The sequence below is a fragment of the Ochotona princeps genome, chromosome 18 (genome assembly GCF_030435755.1).
Source record: "Ochotona princeps isolate mOchPri1 chromosome 18, mOchPri1.hap1, whole genome shotgun sequence".
Lineage (NCBI taxonomy): Eukaryota > Metazoa > Chordata > Mammalia > Lagomorpha > Ochotonidae > Ochotona > Ochotona princeps.
In genome coordinates, this window is record NC_080849.1 from 13,310,836 (window position 1) to 13,331,648 (window position 20,813).

A 20,813-nucleotide genomic window follows, 5' to 3' on the forward strand; every position below is an offset into this window, starting at 1 on the left:
GTATTGTAACATCCTGAGGAAATGGTGCCAAGGGGTAAAAATGGCACATTCTTCACTGCTCAGAGCAGACCGAACTTGGCATCCCAGATTTCTAATTTGTTTTTTTCTCTGACCCTAACTGACCGTGCCACACTTGCCTGATGGAGTGTAAGGATCCAGGGGTTCCTGCACTGAGCCTATGTGTTGCAAACCACCTGGCCACAGGGCAATGCGCAATCAATCTTCCTTTTAGCTAAGAAGAGAAACTGTAACAGATGATCTTTAATTACAAGGGAAAGAAAAGGGCTCAGGATTCTTTCAGTTCTCATTTTGCCAATTCAAATCTCAAACTGAGGCTGTAAGTCAGTTCTGCAGCATCATAACCCAGAGATGCTCTGCAATTTTCAAAGGCGAGATAATTGTTTGCCTACAAGCCCCTCTTCCAGAGTTTAATTTCTGTTATTTTAACTCCTGGGCAAAAGAGGGACCAATGTGTAGCATTTGTTTCACTGCTGATTCAGAAAATATTTCCAGAAAGTATTCTTGCTGTATGTGGTCACCCCTTGGTCCCCACAGAGGCTTGGTTTAGACACACAAATGCACAAACAAGTTCCTTGTAAGAAAGGCCGAGCATCTGCCCTAGCTATACCATCCTCCTGCACACTTTAAACCATCTTGAGATGAACCTGCACTGCTTAATAAACTGTAAATCTTAAGAAAACAGTTGTGTTGCTGCATTGCTTAGGGGACTAGTAAAAGATCTGCATATGCTTGTACAGGTGTGACATGAAAACACATTTTCAGTCTGTGGCTGACTGCATATACAGACAGAAAGCCTGCGTACAGCCTGCTGCATTTATTTCTAAGTCTTGGTCAATTCCCACAATTCCCAGTAGCAGTTTGGGCAGTGCAGGATTTGAGAGTCCTCACCTGACAGATCAGAATTTACTCACTTCAGAACAACACTTCTTGTGATGGTTCTACATTCACATGCTACTTTCCTTTTTAGAAGTCTGAGCAGGGTAGATACTTGACCCAGCGGGTAGGACCTGTGCAACCCATTTAAAGTCCCTGGGTTTGAATCCCAGCTCTGGCTGCTAACTATTCTTCTCAGTGTAGGCCCAAAGAGGCAGCCACAATGGCTTAAGCTCCTGTCCTGCCAGGTGAAAGACATAGGCTCAGTGTCTGCTCTCGGCTTCTGCCTTGGGCCAGGGCCATAGAAAGTATTTGCAAAGTGAAACAGGGGATAGACTTTTACTCTTTCTCCAAACACATTAATGAATAGAAAATCAGTAATTACATTTCAAAAAGAAAAAACAACACAGATCCTAAGCCAAAAGGCCAAGGCACCATGAGAAAACATGTGGGGTTGACTGGAAATTTTGCAGCTTGGCAACACTGAATATCACCTTACAGAGCACACCAGGGGTGACACAGGTCACAGAATATACTCAGTTCACACAGGGTTTACATGCACCAGTGGCCAGGGAGCTTACAGACTCCTAAAACAGGTCTATTTACCACGGACACAAACAACATGACCAGACGCCAAGTGATGGATGCACCCAAAATCAGGGGTTAGCCATGCAGTTTTTCATTTGAGGAGGAAGTATAAAGTTTGGCAAACATCAGCACCTCGTTCTCCAGCAGCAATCAATTAAGAAATCCTTTACTCAAAGCATCTACTTAGGTTTTGAAAAACTGTGCTACTTCTGACTTTGAAACATATTAGCATGTGTACAGAGAGTATGTGTGTGATATGTGTTCAGAGGGGAAGAGCAAGCACAAAAGAACCCACATGCGGGAAAGTATAGGAGCTGGCCCGTGTTCCACTATGCTGGACTCACCTGTACAGAAGTAACAATCACCCTCTCGCCATGTAGCCTTATAGGATCAATGACATTATCCCTGACATTCCATCAACATCACCTTCTATGGCAGTAGTGTAAAAACAGGTTTATAACAGAACAAAACTGCTCGCAAACTTCAATTACATAAATGTTTTTCAAAAAAATAAAACTAGGTATTTGGTGAGCCACTTTTAATAATAATAAAGAACTGGATATGGAGTGAGCACCATGGTATAGGATGTTAAGCTGCTGTGTGGGATGCCCACATCCCTGGGGCATCCTGGAATCTAGCTTAGCCTCTGCTTCCAACCCAGCGTCTGCCAGTGTGCACCCTGGGAGGCAGCACACGATGGCTCAAGGACTTGGGTCCTTAGCATCTACATAGGAGATGAGAATAGAGGACCTTGTTGCTGGCATTTGGGGGAGTGAACCAGAGAATGGAAGGTATCTCTTTCAAAGAGAAAAATAAAAGCCCACCTGGACATAAAAGCAGGATGCCCACAGAGACATGCCAAGCTAATGATGGAGGCACCAACACTGCTTCTAGTGTGATTTCTCTGCCGATCTGGCCACAAACCCTATTAATTCCATGAAAACATCTCCTGACAGCCATCGGAACCAGCAGAATACAGGTGATTCACAATGCCATGCCAGCACAGTCCTTTTTCTCCTTGCAAAAATTTCCACCAACACATCTTACTCCTCACTTTGGGGGTTGTCACATGAGGCACATTTACTAAAAAGTGACTTCTCAGGATATAAAAAACCAAAAATGAAAAAAAAAAATCACCCACCGAGAATTTTATGGTCTGCAGAATTAGACACCCTCTGAGCCAGCAGTCATTCAGTCACCAACTTTTCCAGACTGGCCCTTGCTTCTGCTTGCTCAATAGATCTGACTAGCTGATCATCTTACTAGTTTCCACCCCCAAAGACCAAAGACTGCGTGGCCAAAGAACAAGTATTTCCCCATCTTGTGGTCTGGAAGCTTGAGGGATGTGACACAGCAGGGCTGGTTCCCTCTTAGGGCTGTGAGGGAGGCTCTGGTCCCTAGCCTGTGGAGGTCTGCTGCTGTCTTTGGCATTCTGTGGCTTGTAGATGCCATCATTCAGCTCTCTCCCTTGGCCTCCAAGCGGTATCTCCTTGTCTATCTGTATGCTCCATTTCCTCTTCTATAAGGATCCCATTTATAGTGGATTGGAGTTCACCTGCTGGCCTTAACGATCTAACTTGACTCTATTTGCAGTGGGATCTGCAAAGCCTCCATTGCCAAATAAGGTCTCACTCTGCCTGCACCTTTGGGTCATGGTGAGGGGGCCAAGCAGGATGCTTTTCTCCAGTGGTAGCAAGGTGCTGTCCAAGCTCTTCCACAGGAGGACATTTAATGGCACCAAAGCCTCATGGTCATTAAGGTGTAAAAGGGTGATGCTCAGGTTATCAGGGCTCTTCTCAAATATTCCCTAATACTTGCCTTGGGCCAGGTTGTAGAAATGGACTCCATCCCTTTGAAAGGAATGGGCAGGTGTCTTAGATTTCCCAATGAAGTGTGAGTACCTGAATGTCAGGTGACCTGCACAGTCCAACCAAATGAGAGAGCAGCAAGATGTGCCACTTTGGGACAAAAGTTTTGCAGGACTGTGTGCAAGACACCATATTCCTTTCCCCTGCAGCAGGGACACTGGGGTGTGCTGTAGTTATATCCCAGAGTGCTCTGTGATCACAGTGAATCCTGATTCTCACTAATGTGTGTTCTACAGGAATCACAGGAAAGAACAGAGCTTCTTAGGTATAGTACATTGGAAGTTTGTTTCTTCGGGTCTGCAGCACACCCTAGCCTACCCCAGGGTGACAGCAACAGCAATTTCCCACCAGGAAGCCTTTCTCTCTCCCATGTCTGGAGGAGTTCTTCTTTTTAAAATATATTATTAGGAAATAAAGGCCCACTTCATGAGAGCTTATAAAGTAACGTGACTAGAAATATTTTTTTTAGCTTCATATTCCTTAAACTCTACATACCAGAGCATTAAGCCTGTGTCTATAATGTAAATCAGAAATGTTATCTCAAAGGTGATGAAAGGAGGGATGGAAGGGTGGGAGGGGAACGTGCCCTCTCACTCTTGGGATTTTATCTATGATCTACACTGAATCATGTTCATAGATATCACATTAACATGAGAATGGATTAGAACTGTCCAATAGTAATTATCATGTCTTTTGCTGTGACCCTGAGAATGTATATTATATTAACAAACTCTTTAATAGTTATTTTTAAGATAAAAGTGTTTAAAAAATGTTAAATAGTATTCAACAAAAGAATGAGCAATCAACCCAAGCTCCTTCAGCCCACCCACTGAGAACACTCAAACCCAAGTGAGGAGCGAGAGGAGAGCTGCCAACTCCAGTCCCAGCCAGAGCAACTCGTCCCTGGGGATTAGCAAGGTGAAGACAAACTCCTCGCTCATTTGTTCCATCACTTCTTGTTTCTGTAAAATTTAGACCAACTGGACTTACCCAAAATGTGCTGATTTACCCTTAATTTCCACTTCAACCTATGATTTTTGACAAACCCTTTTTCCTCCCCTTCCAGTTACTGCATTCATTTAAGGTTTCTTAGAATAGGAGTTTCGGGGAGGCCAACAGGTCTTAGCAAATGGTTGGGGTGACACAATCCCTCTTGTTAGGAGATACGCTGCCTCACTTGCAGTGGCAGAACTGGATGTGCAGCTAAGCACAGCATTTTACCCAGATTTGAAAACAACAAACACACAGAAAGAAGGGAGAAAATGCAGCACTGGCTTGGATGGTTTGTTGGAATTGTGAAACAAAGGCCCCTAGTACTAAAGTCATGCACCCTCTTTCTTAGTATTACAACTGTTCCGATAGGTCAGCTGTAACGTATCAAGGGGGGAAAAACGCAGTTTTCCCAAAACCACTTGGCAAAGGAAAGGAGCATTCGTTGGCACAGCATCATTGTGCCTTGCCATCCCTAATACTGCTTTCCTAGGCATGGAGAGTTGGGAGTGGACCAACCATCTCAAGTTGAGAGAGATTTTAGAATATAAACAATGGCATAAGGTTGAAGTTGCGAGGAAAACGTCAAACTCTGCCAGTCAGGGGGACTGCTGCACAGGAGACCCAAGCTCCTTCAGCAGGCTTTAGGCTCTGCTCACACAGCCGTATGAACCTATTTACTGGAAGCATTGCCATTTCCACCAGGGCTGGCCTTTCTAGACTCGGGGGAAGGAGCTGGAAAGGCAGCAGGATGTGGGGGTGTATCACTGAAGTGCAAGGCAGGGAATTACATGGGAATTCCTATGTTTATCAGGTTTTCACCAAGATTCATGGTTCGAGTCCTACATCTCACATGAGGCAGCTGAGAACGAAACAATTATTTCTGGGTTGTGGCAGAATGGGCAGATGTTTTTTTCTCATTTCTTAGGTTTTTTGTTTGCTTACAATGTGCCACAAAAAGTAATGTCCATAAGGGGCCACTTACAGTGTACATCTCAGTTCCATTCCCTACATCCCTGGGGTTGTAACTTCCAGCTTGAAGCACCAGGTTGCCTTAGCTTCCTAGAAAAACTAGACCGTCCCATGCACCTGACTCCAGGGAGCAGCAAGCCTTAGCAACCTGAGTACCAAATCCCTGTCTTACCTGCTCTCCCCATCATCCTCCTCTGGGAAGTCCACCAGCTTTTCTTTATTGAAATCAAACTCATTACCTGGGACCCCAGCTCACACTCTGTTCCTCCCTGTCCCTCCCAGGGAGCCTTTCTAACCAGCCAGTCCTGGTCTTGGCCCCCAGCCCCTTTCACAACACAGGAAGCAGGTGGCCAATCCCACTGCACATACACCCCACCAAGGCGGTAGGCACTGTATGACTTTACAATGTCCACAGGTCCTACTAGAAAACTGAGCAAGGAACAAGGATGGTCCACTCCTGGCTTCAGGGAGGCAGAGTGGGGGAACCTTGCCAAGGATGTCCAGCCAGCCTGAGAGCAGAGACAAAAACTCCAAAGAGGATTTCTCTCCACTCAGAATCTGTGTATTTTACAAGTAAGTGTATAACAGTCTCCTGTAAACAGACTCTCAGTGAAGACTTCCTATATTTACCATCTGGTGTTTTACCCAAGATGCTTGCTGATACAGAGTAGGAAACCCACCCTTGTCGAATCAACCACTGTCGACTATGTCACAGAGCATGTGCAACAAAGAGGTGATCGATGCAAGATCCCTGGCCGTGAATGCCTTCCGAACAGGTGTGATCTGCCACCAGGCTCTCACACCAACGAAATCCGTACTGGCACCTGCACACTTGCACACCTACAGGAGTCTGAGACACCTGTTTTTCCTGGCTTCTCGTGACTCTACTGCTCCAGGTGGCCCCGCAGCTCACTGTCAGCAAGAGGCCCTGCTCCTCTGGGATGCTTCTTGTCGCCAAGCCTTCCTATGGGGACTGCTTCTCTGCATAAGCAAATACCACGCATTCTCAGTTATGAGAATTTGTAGCTTCTCTTCATGTCTGCCTTCCTTCTAGACTGAACACTCAATGCAGAGCCCATCCACACGGTTATACATCTACCTTTTCTTGGACTTCCCAACTGTCCAAGACTGGGAGCTTTCTGAGGGCAGAGGTCATGTGGCCTTGAACTCCCTCACCTTTACCCATACATCTTAAAAGTAAAAGCAGCATAGTGGCTAAAGGCATTCCCTTGCATGCACTGAGATCCCACATGGGCACTGGTTCTAATCCTGACAGCCTTGCTTCCCATCCAGCTCCCTGCTTGTGGCATGGGAAAGCAGTTGAGGATGGCACAAAGCCTTGGGACTCCACACCCGTGTGGGAGACCTGGAAGAGGCTCCTGGCTTCGGATCGGCTCAGCTCTAGCCATTGTAGCCACCTGCGGAGTGAATCATTAGACAGATCTTTCTCTCTGTCTCTCCTCCTCTCTGTATATTTGACTTTCCAATAAAAATAAAATAAATCTATAAAAGAAAAAGAAGACAATGACAGATTTTTTTGTATCTCCTTCTCTCTGTATATCCGCCTTAAAAAAAAAAGTAAAAGCAGAGAAGCATAGGATCGTTCTGTGGCCATTTTTAAAGACTAATTGTATTTATTGGAAAAGCAGAGGGACAGAGAGGGAACACACACACACACACACACACACACACACAGAGATCCACTGGTTCACTCCCTCAAAAGGCTCCAGTGGCCAAAGCTGGATGGGCCAGGCGGAAACCAGGGGACAGGAATTCCATCCCAGTCTCGATGTGGGTGGCAGGAATCCACGTACCTGGACCATTGTCTGTACCTTCCCAGGAGCATTAGTAGAGGGACTTGGGTGTCAGCATTCCAATATGGGATGGTGGCATCAAAAAAATGGCTTAACTTTCTGGACCACACTGTCAGCCCATATATTTGCAAACCATGCATCTGACAAGGAATTAATATTCAAACTATAGAAGAAGCTTAAAAATTCAACAACAACAAAATAAATAATCTATATAAGAAATAAGTATGTTGAAATTTAAATGGCCAACAGACATATAAAAATGTGCTCAGGTTCACCAGGCATCACAGAAATGCAAATAAAAACCACAAGGAGGCTTGACCTCACCCCAGTCAGAATGGCTACCATCAAAAAATCACCTGTATGCAATACACAGATCTCCCGCTGGGGGCAGACTCCCAGGCCAGAGCTCTCACAGTAGACTCTGGGCCACACTGTCTCATGGGGATCTCTTCACGTACGTTCTGTGAAGCAGACAGGATAAGGGACACAATGCCATTCTGAATTAAAATCATCATCAGAAAACAGCCTTTGATAGGACACAGAGAACAGGTTTCTGGGGCTGCAGGTTTTTAGGCAGCATTAGGTAGAACCTCTAGGCCTAACGTTTTTCAAAGTAGACCAAGAACCACCTGGACCAGAATCATCTTGGGTGCTTACATGAAAGTGTCTGGTGTCATGGCATAGTGGGCCAAGCTGCCACCACATTGTAGGTACAGGTTCATATCTCAGCCGCTCTACTTCTGATCCAGTTCCCTTCTGATGGCCTGCAAAAAGCAATGGAAGATGGCTCAAGTGCTTGGGCCCCTGCCATCCACTTGGGAGACCTGGAGGAAGCTGTTCTGGATTCCAGGCTCCTGGATTCCATCTGGCCCATCCCGGGTCATTGTAGCTATCTGGAGGAGTGAGCCAAAAGATGGCAGATCTCTGTCTTTCCCTCTCTGTAATTGCCTTTCACATACATAAACAAATCTTCAGGCTTTTCACCTAATCAGTCCAATCAGCCAAGATACTGCAACAGTTCAGAAGCAGATTAAAACAAGGACTGAATATGGCAGGCTTTTCAAATAGTACATATAGAGGCCCAGATTATAAAACACACTCAAAGTCTACCTTATCATACTTTCTTACATCTAAATTAATACCAGTCACCCAGTAACAATGAGCTTCAGATCAAGGTGCAACCTTGGGTACAAGGTTCAAAGTTCTAGGTTTTAACTACTCAGATCTTGATGCCCACTATAAAAGCCAGCCAGGGCATGGTACGGCAAGACAGCAGCCAGCAATTAGCACGTAACCCCAAGTGTAATAGACACATTATTGCAATGATGAGATTTCCTACACCAACCAGATGCCTGGTCAACAACCTTCCTATTCACAGATACAGAGTCTGCTTCCCCTAACTATGGACCTGTTGGTCCGGAAAATGCACCTACCCATTTGGCCCCATTCTCACTGCCTAAGGACACCAGCTCCTGGCATTGCTAGGTAAGCTCCTGCCTTTCTCCTCTGCCTCAGGTATTACCTTACCATTATCCTGTTCTGTTTTATTTGTTGTATATGTTTTCATCAGTTTTATTTTTCCTTTCCTTAAGAATCTATGTAACTTGGGCCCGGTGGCGTGGCCTAGCGGCTAAAGTCCTCACCTTGAACTCCCCGGGATCCCATATGGGCGCCGGTTCTAATCCCGGCGGCTCCACTTCCCATCCAGCTCCCTGCTTGTAGCCTGGGAAAGCAGTCGAGGATGGCCCAAAGCCTTGGGATTCTTCTTCTGGTGGGGCAACCCGGAAGAAGTTCCTGGTTTCTGGCTTTGGACAGGCTTAGCTCCGGCCATTGCAGCCACTTGGGGAGTGAATCATTGGACGGAAGATCTTCATCTCTGTTTTTCCTCCTCTCTGTATATCTGACTTTCCAATAAAACCAAATAAATCTTTAAAAAAAAAAAGAATCTATGTAATAGAAAGTTCAAACTCTGGAACCACAATATACAAAGTTCGAATCAAAGCTCTCAGAAAGGCATGGCTAACAAGTCAGAGTGCCCTTGGCTGACCAAGTACCCCCAATTTCACTGTGCCAGGCACTCTGACTGAGCTCTGCCAAGCGGTTCCTTTCTCACTCAGCTTCGTGTCTGCCCCGGAAAGCAAAGGGCAGCTCAGCTCACTCCTCTCCACTAGGGAAAAAAATCAAGCCTCCACACAACACCATTCAGTCAGCAGCACATCATGGTACTTTCCACAGAAATGCATGGAAGCTTCTTTTTATGTTGTTTAAGATTTATTTTAAGTTTTTATTGGAAAGTCAGATTTACAGAGAGCAGACACAGACAGAAAGATCTTCTATCTGCTGGTTCACTCCCCAAGTGCCACAATGGCTGGAGGTGAGCCGATCTGACGCCAGGACCCATGAGTTTCTTCTGGGCCTCCCACACGGGTACAGGGTCCCAAGGCTTTGGGCCATCTTCTACTGCTTTTCCGGGCCACAAGCAGGGAGCTGGATGGGAAGTGAAGCAGTCAGGACACAAACTGGCACCCCTACAGGATCCTGGCATTTGCTAGGTAAGGATTTAGCCATTGAGCCAAAGCACCAGACCCAAAAGCTTCTGTCCCTGGACACCCAAAAGAGTCCAATGAAGACATCCCTAGGGTCCAGCAGCAGGCACAGCTCAACGTGAAAACTTCTTTGCTACAGAGGGAAGCCTTGGAAAAAGACCATTAATCACCTAGCAGTAATTATCGGTATTAGGGACATTAGCACATAGATTCAATTTATTATCCTTTCTATTACACATCTGTTCCTTACAGAATAATTCTGCGCCTTTATTCCTGCTGTAAGTACCATCATCTGACAGGTAAGGAAGAGATGCAAGACACTGACTGCTGTGGCACAGAAACTGTTAGTGGCACAAAACAGCCTTAAACGGAGTGTTGTTGCTGGTCACCACCGTCCAGCAGGACATTTCTAAAATCACAAAAATTTATTTTCTGTTAAAACTGAATCTCTAGGAGGCCAGTGCTGTGGTGTAGCAAGTAAAGCCACAAACTGCACCACCAGCATCCCATATGGGCACCAATCTGAGTCCCAGCTGATACAGCTCCCAATTAATGCTCCTGGAAAAGCAATGGAAGACAAGTGCTTAGGCTCCTGCACCCACATGGTCAGCAGAATCTCCCGATTCCTGGCACAGCCCTGGCTGTGGCAGCCATTTGAGGAGTGAACCAGTGGATGGAAGATCTCTGTTTTTCCCTCTCTCTAATTCTGCCTTTCAAATAAATTTTAAAAATTCTGAATCTCTAATAAAATGTTAGTACTAAAGTGTCAAGAGGCCAAAGACTTAAAACCTAGCAGCTGTTCCCACTGGTGATGGTTTGCACATGCGCACACAGGCCTGGGGAAAGGACTGCATTCCAGTTGCAACTCCTACAGTGCTGCAAGGAACGCCTCTGCCCACTGAGCATCTTGGGGCCCGCTGCCAGGTCTAGCATGCAGCCGGCCTCCATAGGCACAGCCTTCTCATGCTTCTTTATCCCATCTATTCCAGCCACCTCCTGAGAGACCTGTGACCTCCTAGGCTCAGGGAGCACAGACGTGGGAGGAAGATGAGGCCACAGACAGGTATGAGGCTGCCACAGCCACCAGGCTTGGTTCCCTGGAGTGCAGATCCACAGTCAAGTTGCCTGGAGTGGCTGCTTCCTTCATCCTCGGGACACACCACCTGACCATGGTGTCTTCAGTTGACTCAAAGACATGACATTCTTTGCTTGCCCATCATCATCATCATTGTCATCACCATCATTATATCTGGTCTAGATGTGTGCAGGTAGTTAATAACAGTGTGGGGAAAAAGCCATTAAAATACACAGGTGTGACCTATAACCAAGATCCAGCCTTTTGTTTTGTACACGCATAAAATACATAATCCTGATTTATGCAAACTTAATCAAATCACACTCCAACATGGCTGAATTATAGAAACTAAATCCAGTCCTTTTACTGAGTACCTGCTACATAAAACCCATTCTCAAGTGCTGTGGCTGTTGGGGCTTGCAGATCACAGTGTCTGACCTGAAAGTGAACAGCACCCAAGAGTGAAGGGGACAAAGCCTTGGGTCCCCTGGGGATCCCCTCTTCCTCACTGGAAGTAGCCCCTATCAACTATGGACATATTAGACCAACAAAGCGGCATCTCTGTGCAACCCAAGAACTGTAAGTCTGCATAGCTGATGAAAACAGCGTTTCTAACCCCTCTCGGCTGAGGAATTCTATTCCTGATCACAAAACACCCACCCTGTCCGTTCGTTCAGGCCACGGCAGCTGTTTGTCAGCTGTCCTGATCAAATGTACCCTTGAGCTCTGAGCTGTACCATCCTGTGCGAGGCTCCACTCCTCCGGCTTCCGGGAAAACAGCTGTCCCAGCTCCCCACGGCGCTCACCCCAGAGCAGGCAGGTCAGCGGTCATACTGACCCTTCCCTTCCCCCAACTTAGGAACTGAGACCATCACTTGTCATCTCTCATGAGCAGACTGAGGGGCAGGTTAGGGATCTCTTGGTAACTGCTCAGGTGATGGCCAGAGTGGAATATCCCCTATTTGCCCCTTTGCTGCAGAAAGGCTAGGAGGCTGGAACTGAGTGAACTCGAGCTTCTTCAGCCAGTCCATAGATCACCAGGATAGATATTTACAAAAGGTAAGTGACGCGTGTGGCTTGTCCTTGGCAGCCCAGGGCCAGGGTGGGCTCCAGGAGAGCAGATCCAAACACCATGTAGGCACATCTGCCCTGACACCCTACCCTCTTCTTTACACTCTCCCAAGGAAATGCCAGTGGAGTCTCTCAGTATGGTCTAAGGGTGGAACATAACATGCCACGCAGGAGTGCCCTGTAGGTCAGAGATCATGGAAGGGGCAAGTCCCTCTGTCCAATCTGCTGGGTGGTCACCATGCCCCATCACCCAGGCCAAATTGTCCAGAAACACAGGGGTTGTATGATGAGCACAACTACTTGTACTGAAGAAAAATAGAGAGAACAATATTAAACAGAAAGAGATGCAACTCCCATGCCAACTATTTCAGCAGTGGAGGTGGAGTCATTGAAAGATGGGTTCAGCAATCTTCATAGCCTCACCTTCCTGTCACTCTGTCTCTGCTATCTTAGTAGAGGTAACACGCATGTGCAGCAGCATTTGGAAGAGAAAACTAAACAAGCTGCCTGTGTTTGTGGGAGGAACCCTGGGAGAAAGCAGCTCTCTAACACCTCAAAGAACACAGCCCAGTTGTGGACCTGGTTTCACCCCTGGCACCCAGGACGCTTACTGTTGTTGAAAAGAACTTGCCTGCCAAGGTGCCTCTGATTACTTAACAGTGAGACACTGGGCATACTCTACAGCGTGAAAGGCCCATGTTCCCTATGGGACCCCAACTTCCTGCAGGTCTGTTGTCCCCTACTCCACTCACCCCCAGATCCCTTGCAGTTCTGCAACATACTAGCCACACTTCTTCCCAGCCTGAGCCAGTACCTGCTAGTAGTCACCCATCAGGTGCAGCTCATGGCCGTTCCCCAGAGGGATGTGTCCATGGCTTCTGCCTTCCACCATGTGAGCCACCCTGTTATTTCCTGTCTCTGTTTCCTGTTTACATTCCCTGGGTCACACTGAGGAAAACACGCACAGGGCTGTCTATCTGGACCTCTGCACTATTCACAAAAGCAACAGAAGTCTGTTGGCCCCATGGGAGCAGAGGCCACCTGCACCTTGCTTCACAAATGGACCGCCACTCCGCCCATACCTGGAGCATCTAAGGGAACTTGGCTAGGGCAGGCGCCTCCCTCATATGGTGACTAAGATGGCAACACCAGGAAACCACCCACTGTACTGGACCCAGTTTATGCTTTTGTATTCAAGGGGGAGATGTGGAATTAAATATCAAATCATATTCACAATACTAATTTCCTAACTGTGATACCATGAGACAATTACTACCCAGTCTTGTGGGCTTAGGAATGAATATCTGTATTTACTGTTTTGTGAGAAAAATCCATTATCCCTAAAGATGTGTTTTCCAGTCAATATTATCTAATGCTTTCATTATATAGTAATACTTAGTAAAATCTTAACAGAAAATAAAGCTTGAAAAAGTTTCCACTATTTTATGTAACACTTTGACTCAAAAGCAGGTAGTCAAATATATGATAGGAAACAATTTAGAATTTTCTACTTTTCATAAATTTTGTAATTATTTTCCATGCCAGGGATGATGACTCTGTAACAAATACAGGCCTAGGTCTGAAGTTGTAATTTGCTGACAATTTCATTTGAACACATCCAAAATTAGCAACTAATTTGTTGCACATACTTTATTAATAGACTCTGGAAATTCAGAGATTAGATTAGAGAGAAGCACATTAAATATTAAGTTTGGAAAACATACCAAAAAAGAACTAAAATATCTATGTGAACACAATAATTATAAAAGAAGCTACTCATCTCTATACCCTCATCCTACTCAACAATGAGATACCCAGCTGGTCTGTACAACAAACAGACTGCGGATAAAATTACTGATTCACGCTCAACCATACACCTTGGTTTATTATTTGGCTTTCTTAATTTATGATACTCAAAGCTTCTTGGAAAAGTATACAAGCCATGAGTTATTTAAAATAACACTTCCTTTTTCTCTCCCTAGCTAATATTACTCTCTAAAGGGCAAGTTTCCATTTATAACAACTATTTGAGTTTAACGAAAACCAGAAGAAAACCTCTTCTTGACAAATACCTTCAGAGGACAGGTGGTCATTACCAAAATCAACCCAGTCTTGCCTTCAGAAAGGAAGCAAGAATAAATCACCAAAGCCTCTAGGGCCTGGTAATTTGGGTCATAGAAATAAAAGTTGCTGATGCCTAGTAGTCAAGTGATTCAAACAATCTTTTTTTTTTCCTCAAGAATGTTTTCATGGACTTTTTTTCCATGGTTCTTCCACAACAGCACAGCAGAAGATTTATTATTAGCTTCAAAATAGACAAAATCCAGACAGCAATAAAAACTTCAGGTGAGCTACAAAGGTGTTTGTTGCTACCAATTCAGCAGCACGTTTACTGCACAGCCTGTCCCTCAACACCTGTGAGGATTTTACGTCTGCTCTTATGGTGGGAATGATGATAAAACCGGCTCAGCATTCAGCACGGCTCTGCTAGGCCCTGCGCGCAGCAGCTGGTCTGCACTGTCCTTGGAATTCTGACAGTCTACTTTCAGGGATGCTCTCTGTGGACAAAGGAGTGTGATATAAACACAGAGATATGAGGTGAAAGACTAAGAGATCACCATAAATTTTATTCCAAAAGGCAGCTGACTTACATCCCCTCTCTACTTGGGCTGGGAAGAGGTCTGCCCAACATTTCCCAAGTCCTGAGCACGTTAGCAGTAGCCAATCAGAAAAGGGAAGTGTACTGCTAAATGGACAGCCAGGAGAAGGGGACCACCAAGCAGGAAAAAAAAAAGCAAGCAGCATGCATCTCAAAGAACATGGTGCTCTGAGAACTTTAAGTAAAATGCACTATGCTGGGCGCGACGGCATGACCTAGCGGCTAAGGTTCTCGCCTTGAACACGCTGGGATCCCATATGGGCGCCTGTTCTGATCCCAACAGCTCCACTTCCCATCCAGCTCCCTGCTTGTGGCCTGGGAAAGCAGTCGAGGATGGCCCACAACCTTGGGGCCCTGCACCTGTGTGGGAGACCTGGAGGAGGTTCCTGGTTCCTGGCTTCGGATCAGCTCAGCTTGGGCTGTTGTAGTCACTTGGGGAGTGAGTCATCGGACGGAAGATCTTTCTGTCTCTCCTCCTCTCTGTATATCTGACTTTGCAATAAAAATAAACCTTTTAAAAAATGTACTATGCTGTGGTGAAGGGTGGGGAACCTTCAGAGTTGATTTTCCAGAATGTTAGTAGCATGAAAAAACTATGGACTTCATAAAATTTTTTTGCACCCAAACATTGTTATCTTTTAATTTCATTTTTCCATGAGCTTTCTGAATTCAGCACTCTCATACACACGAGCAGCCCCTGACAACACTGCTCAGAGGTACACATTTATCTTTGCAGAGAAATGACAAGCTCATCTGGTAGCGGCAGCGAAGCAAGCAGGCTAGGGCTTGGGCAGCTCTGGTTCCGTGTGGGGAGCGGCCGACCCCATGTGTATGTTAGGGGCCGCAAGATGGTGGCTGGCCGAGAGCCAGGAGGAGGGATTTGTCCCGTCAGTAGGCAAACAGGAAGTCGCAGAGATAGGCTAATGCTCCCCCGCTGCGATTGCTGGCCTATCAGCACCCAGTGGACCCACAGGGAGAAGTGATTGGTGGAGAACTGTATAGAAGCAGACTGTTTTCGGCAATAAACCCTTTTGGTTCGCCTGCCCCTTTTCGTTGGTTCATCTTTTTTTTTGTTCGTTCGTGTGTGTGCACTCGTTAGGTGTGTGTGCCGGTTGTGGTGGTGGCTTATGTTTTTTCCAGGCCCTCAAGATTCCTCGTCATTTTAGTGTCGCTGCAGGGCGGCAACAGTTCAGCAGACATAAAAGACAGTGGCCCAACAGGCCAGCAAGGAAGCCATGCACTGCCTGTGCAATGTACCCATTGAAGACCGCACGAGGCACGGACATGGCTCCAGGGAGGCTTGGCTGCAGGCAAGAGCAGTAAGAGCAAGGGTTTGGGCATCAACCACCTGAGTCCCAGGCTCTGTGACTATCTCCTGGTGAGCCCATGGACACGCCACTACACTTGCCTGCCTGAAACGGAGAAGCTGGTCCTTCTGGTCTTTACCGCCCTTCTTTCAACACTGCCAGAAGGAAACCATCACCACCAGTGTGCAGACACATGTGAAGACATGCCAACTGACCAATGCTTTCAAGAAGTGGTGGTTCTAAAAACCACAGAAATGCACCCAGCTGCTATCTACAGCAAGACAGAGGGGTGTTCACACGAAAGATGTAGCCGGATGTCCTGCTCCTCCAGGATGAAGATGCAGTCCTGCTTTTCTGTCACATCTCAGAGGGTAGCAGGAATCTTCCCATTTCTAGGCCATCTGGGGAGCTAAGCTCTCTCCTGGAACTTGGCAAACACTCTGCAGCTCCTAACGCAGAGGTGCTGTTCCACTCTGCTGTAGAGCAAAGTCACAAATGAACATGACCTTCCTCCAGCAAGAGGTGGCACTTCTGCTCAGGAAACCATTTCATGTGCTGGGTAATCAGTGAAACCCCTTTTCCTCTGGTTTGTATCATCCTTGGCAGATTCTATTCCATTAACATTAAGAGTTCAACCTGTTAATCAATATAACTGATTAACAGTAATACAGTTATACAGATTGTTATGACTAGCCACTTGCACCGGGCAAAAAGGTAATGCCAATCCCTTTTGTGGCCCTGATCCATGTCAATGCCGCTGTGAAGGCAGGGCGGCAAAGGGAGAGGAGCCTGGCAAGGCTACGGGCACCTGCAAGCAGCCACAAAGGCTAGGATGCTTTTCCAAGTTTTGAACCATGACTGATTGAGCAGCCTCACATCTCCATTCTCTATGGATGAATCCCAAATACCACATTCCCCAGCCCCAGTGAGACTCAACCTCCCACTCTGTCCCCATTTTCCTCTCCTCCCCGACAGGCAGATCTTCCTGCATCTGTTTTGCTTGGCACCCCACACCAGCATTCCAACAGATGTCACCTGGCCATGGGGAGGATTGCGACATGCTAGGCAGAACAAGCAGCCTGTTCAAAGGACAAACAATCCCCAGCAAGGTTTCTGGAAGGCAAGAGCCCTTGAATCCCTCGAGGCTGCAGCCCAGCCATGACCCTGCAGGGCAGGGAGCTCAGCAGGTGGCTCCTGGGAGCCAGCTCTCTCCAACACAAGGCTGAGGGCCTTCGGGGAGGCCCCCTTTGAGGACCATGATGCCCACAGAATGTCAGCACAAAACATGGGGCCTGGTTCTCTCTGTTTAAAATTGTGTTTTAAGCAACAGTTTCTGTAGCTGGGACAAAGGCAGGGGCCTAAAACTCTTGCTGTCTCTATGCAAGCCTTCTTCAAATGCACCCAGATTCTGGCCCCCACCCATCAAGGGAACATGTGATGAACTGAGGGGAAAAACTCAAGGACCCCCGAGAAGGAGGGAAGCAGGTGCAAAGCCCCTGTCTGACTGTGAAGGCGAAGCAGTGCAGGAACAAAAGCATGAGCTATTTTAAAAGCCATGTCTGTGCTCCTATAGCCCACGGATTATTCATCAATGGACAATCTGCCTTATAAGAAACACAACCTGCACATCCAAAGCCGGCTCTCTGGTGCAAAGCTGCAAAAATACAGCCACCCACGTCCCCACGGCATGACACAGGCAGCAGAAAGCGTCTTGAAGGAACACTCACTCCCTTTTCAGGGCATGAAAGCTTCCCACCTCCTAGGCATGGAAGCAGGAAAATAACAGATGAATGCTCTAATATTGAGCAGGGGTGACCTCCTGAGAAATCCTAGATTCCTGGCATCTGCAGAGTGTGTGTGAGTGTGTGTGTGTGTGTGTGTGTGTGTGTGTGTGTGTGTATTTGGTGGGGGGGAGGGAGAGGGAGGCAACAGCATTAGCCAGGAGCTCTGTCTCCCTGTATTACCACCATGGCCTTCTAGCAGGTTCCTTTGCTCTTACCCCACAATGGTTAGCATGCTCCAGAAAGACAGGAATGGGACCCTACCTCTCCTGTGTTCAAGTATTCCTACCCATCTCCAACTGTTCCAACCTGACCTCCACAGCTCTGCCTGGTGCACAAATTTGGTCAAGGGCACCTCCTCCTCTCTGGGCCCACTTGGTGTGCATGTCCTCTGCACCTGTTCCTCCCCAGCTTGTCATCCTCTCCAGGAAGCCTTCACTGTCTGCTCCACATAAACCCTCACCTGGTCACACTACACAGTGATCCTTATGTCAACTGAGCCCATTGGCTTTTACACCTTTACTTCCTCCACCTGTTTCCCTACCATGATGCCATGTGCCCCAGGACAGTGCTGGGGCCCAGCATTCAGCAGGATGACTGGCAGGCAGGAGGCACCCCCTGAATCCATTTATCAACTGTGTGTCTCCTAGCAACATCACCAAGCTGCCATGTCAGGCTCCAGAGTATCCTGTGGGGGATCCCATCTAATCACTCCAGCAGCACACAGGAGCTCCATGTGTGGAAAAACGAGGATGCTTCAAAAAGTGTATGACATGAGTCAGCAGCCTATGCTGGTGTCCCACATACTGGCATCTGTGACTCCCAGGACATGCTACCACAGGAAGGCACTGCTGTGGAGACCAGCCCTCAGAACCATCCATGCTTCCCCTGCTTCTCTCACTACGGTACAGATATCAGGTGCCAAGTTATATCTTCACTACACTGTCTAAGATCTTCAAGTGAGGGCTGTTTTTCAATCTAAAGGCAACAGCAAGTATGGAGAGGGCATTACAACAGATATTTCTATCATTTGCTAAAAATACAACACACACACACACACACACACAAACACACCCCCCACATCATTTTTTTTAAAAAGTCTCTAGCTCATAACTGGCCAGAAAGAATTGAGCTCTGAGCTTTTCCTGCCCTAGATTAAGGTGTTTCTATAAATAACAGGTACTTTCCTCTGCTAGATAAACTTGGTTTTTTCTGAGTCCCCTTTTATCAACCATCTTGTGTACTAGTCACACCTACCTTTGGCTCCCAGAAAGTCACAGGAAGACCTTCCCATGTTTTCTTCCCTGTCAGGGTCCCTAGGTGAACACACGCTTGGCCCCTGCAAATGGACTTCTGACTGCCCTTGAAAGTCAGAACTACAAGACAGGGGGTGGGGAGAAGGGAGAGAGAGGGAGAGAGAGAGAGAGAGAGAGAGGGAGAGAGAGGGAGAGAGAGGGAGAGAGAGAGAGAGAGAGGCTATCTGTTGGTTCACTCCCCAAGTGGCTGCTATGGCCAGAGCTGAGCTGATTCAAAGCAGGGAGACAGGAGCTTCTTCTGGCTCTCCCACATGGTTTCAGGGGATCAAGGACTTCAGCCATTTTTTGCTGCTTTTCCAGGTGCATTAGCAGGGAGCTGCACCAGGAGTGGAGTGGCCAGATGCCTAGATGAGATTTTGATGCCATAGGCGAAGGTTTAATATGCTATGCCTCAGCGCTGGTAATGGGACTCCCCTTACCAGGTTCTACTGACAAGGCCAACACCAACAAGGTGTTCCAAGGGGCCTCTGTGCTTAAGGGCTGCAGTAGTGAGCTGTTAAAGGGTCCAGGCCGCCTTTCACTACTCCACATCTGGCTCCCATCTCTGTGGCACCTCAGGTAAGCACAGGTACCAAGATGGAGGAGTTTATCCAGCTGAACTTACAAATCCAAGCAGAGTCACAAGATTCCTGTTCTCTGCTTTTAAAGAAAGTCTACCTTCCATAAAGTCACAAAGAACAGATGATGATGGGAATATTTTCAAGGCTATTGGCTACCACTACAATCATTTGGTGATTTTGCAGGTCTAAGCTGCTAGACCTTTGAGAAAACAAACAATTCTTCTATCTTTCCTGCAGTGTATTTTTCCCCCAAAACTTTGGAATTTCAAATTTTCATTTCATCATGTGTACATACACACACACAGAACAGGACAACTGGCACTTCATTATGGTATTACGAAAACTCCAGTGTCACACCAACACGCTCATTGAAATAACAATGATGTACCTTCACATGTTTCAGTTCCAACTATTAATGATTAATCTCTTGAATTCAGATGGTCCCTTAACTTGGAGCTCATTTTTATAATTCACAAAGTACAGCCTTTATCATTCTTAAAAACTTGGGTTTGAAATCCTTCTCAAGTCTTACCCGTGAATTCCACAAAGAGCAGCTAATATACCCCTTTCAATCATAAATTCTCCCAAGTTAGGAATTAGTCACTCTCCAGTGCAACATGAAAGAGACCAAACCATGCAGCCTGGAGGCAGGACCCCGCTACCCCTGCCCCTGCATACTCCTGTCTGCCTGCAGCAAGCAGGGCAGGGCTGCGGCCTGAGCAGGACTCCTATTGTGCATGCTTGTGTGGCCTCATGCACGGACAGCACCATGTGCACAGAAACACAGACTGCAGGAGAGGCCTCTGCGAATCACCAGGAAAACAGCTGCTGTTTTCCTATTTATCTCGTCTATGCTTCAGAAACTTAATACTTTAAAAATGATTCGCTCTTAAGATCCCGAGACTAGCAATGGATTTTCCTCCACAGGGGTGATACTCACATTTAACTGTTTCTCACCCTGCGGTATGAAACCCCTAAACTAAACTTAGTTTAGGTAAGCTGTGGATACAGCCAGTATTATGATTTTTTTCCTAATGATGTCATCTGCCTGTGACTGAATGTGATTTGTTTGTATGGCAGGTATGAATCATTTTTCCTTTTTTGGGGGATTAAACTGAAATGTGCGTAATAATTGTTCTTCCCCAAGATAAACTTTCTATTCCATATAAAAACAGTTAACAGAGTCCAACTCTATAAGAAAACCTCAGGTATTTCTACTAGAATTACAATCTTACAACATTATATGACAATGAAGGTGACAGGTGTCTGTCTCACTCCTGGATCTCTCCTGTTCCACTATTCCCACCCCTACTACAGTGGTAGGAACCATGTCCTGCAGTCTTCCTGGTTGGCCTTGCCCAGCCAGGTGCTC

General features: G+C 46.6%; 1 protein-coding gene across 13 annotated transcripts in view; it reads right to left on the reverse strand.

Moving 5' to 3' along the window:
• The window catches only part of NEDD4L (NEDD4 like E3 ubiquitin protein ligase), a 290,593-nt gene that overhangs the window by 90,064 nt on the left and 179,716 nt on the right, over positions 1–20,813 (reverse strand). For 3 of the 13 annotated variants that reach the window (XM_058676804.1, XM_058676802.1, XM_058676803.1), the window contains exon 5: positions 7,784–7,890. The exons of the other annotated variants lie outside the window; for them this stretch is intronic. In XM_058676804.1, coding sequence (XP_058532787.1) covers positions 7,784–7,831 — 48 coding nt within the window. In that variant the 5' untranslated portion in view covers positions 7,832–7,890. The remainder of the gene's footprint in view (positions 1–7,783; positions 7,891–20,813) is intronic. 13 annotated transcript variants of the gene reach the window in all.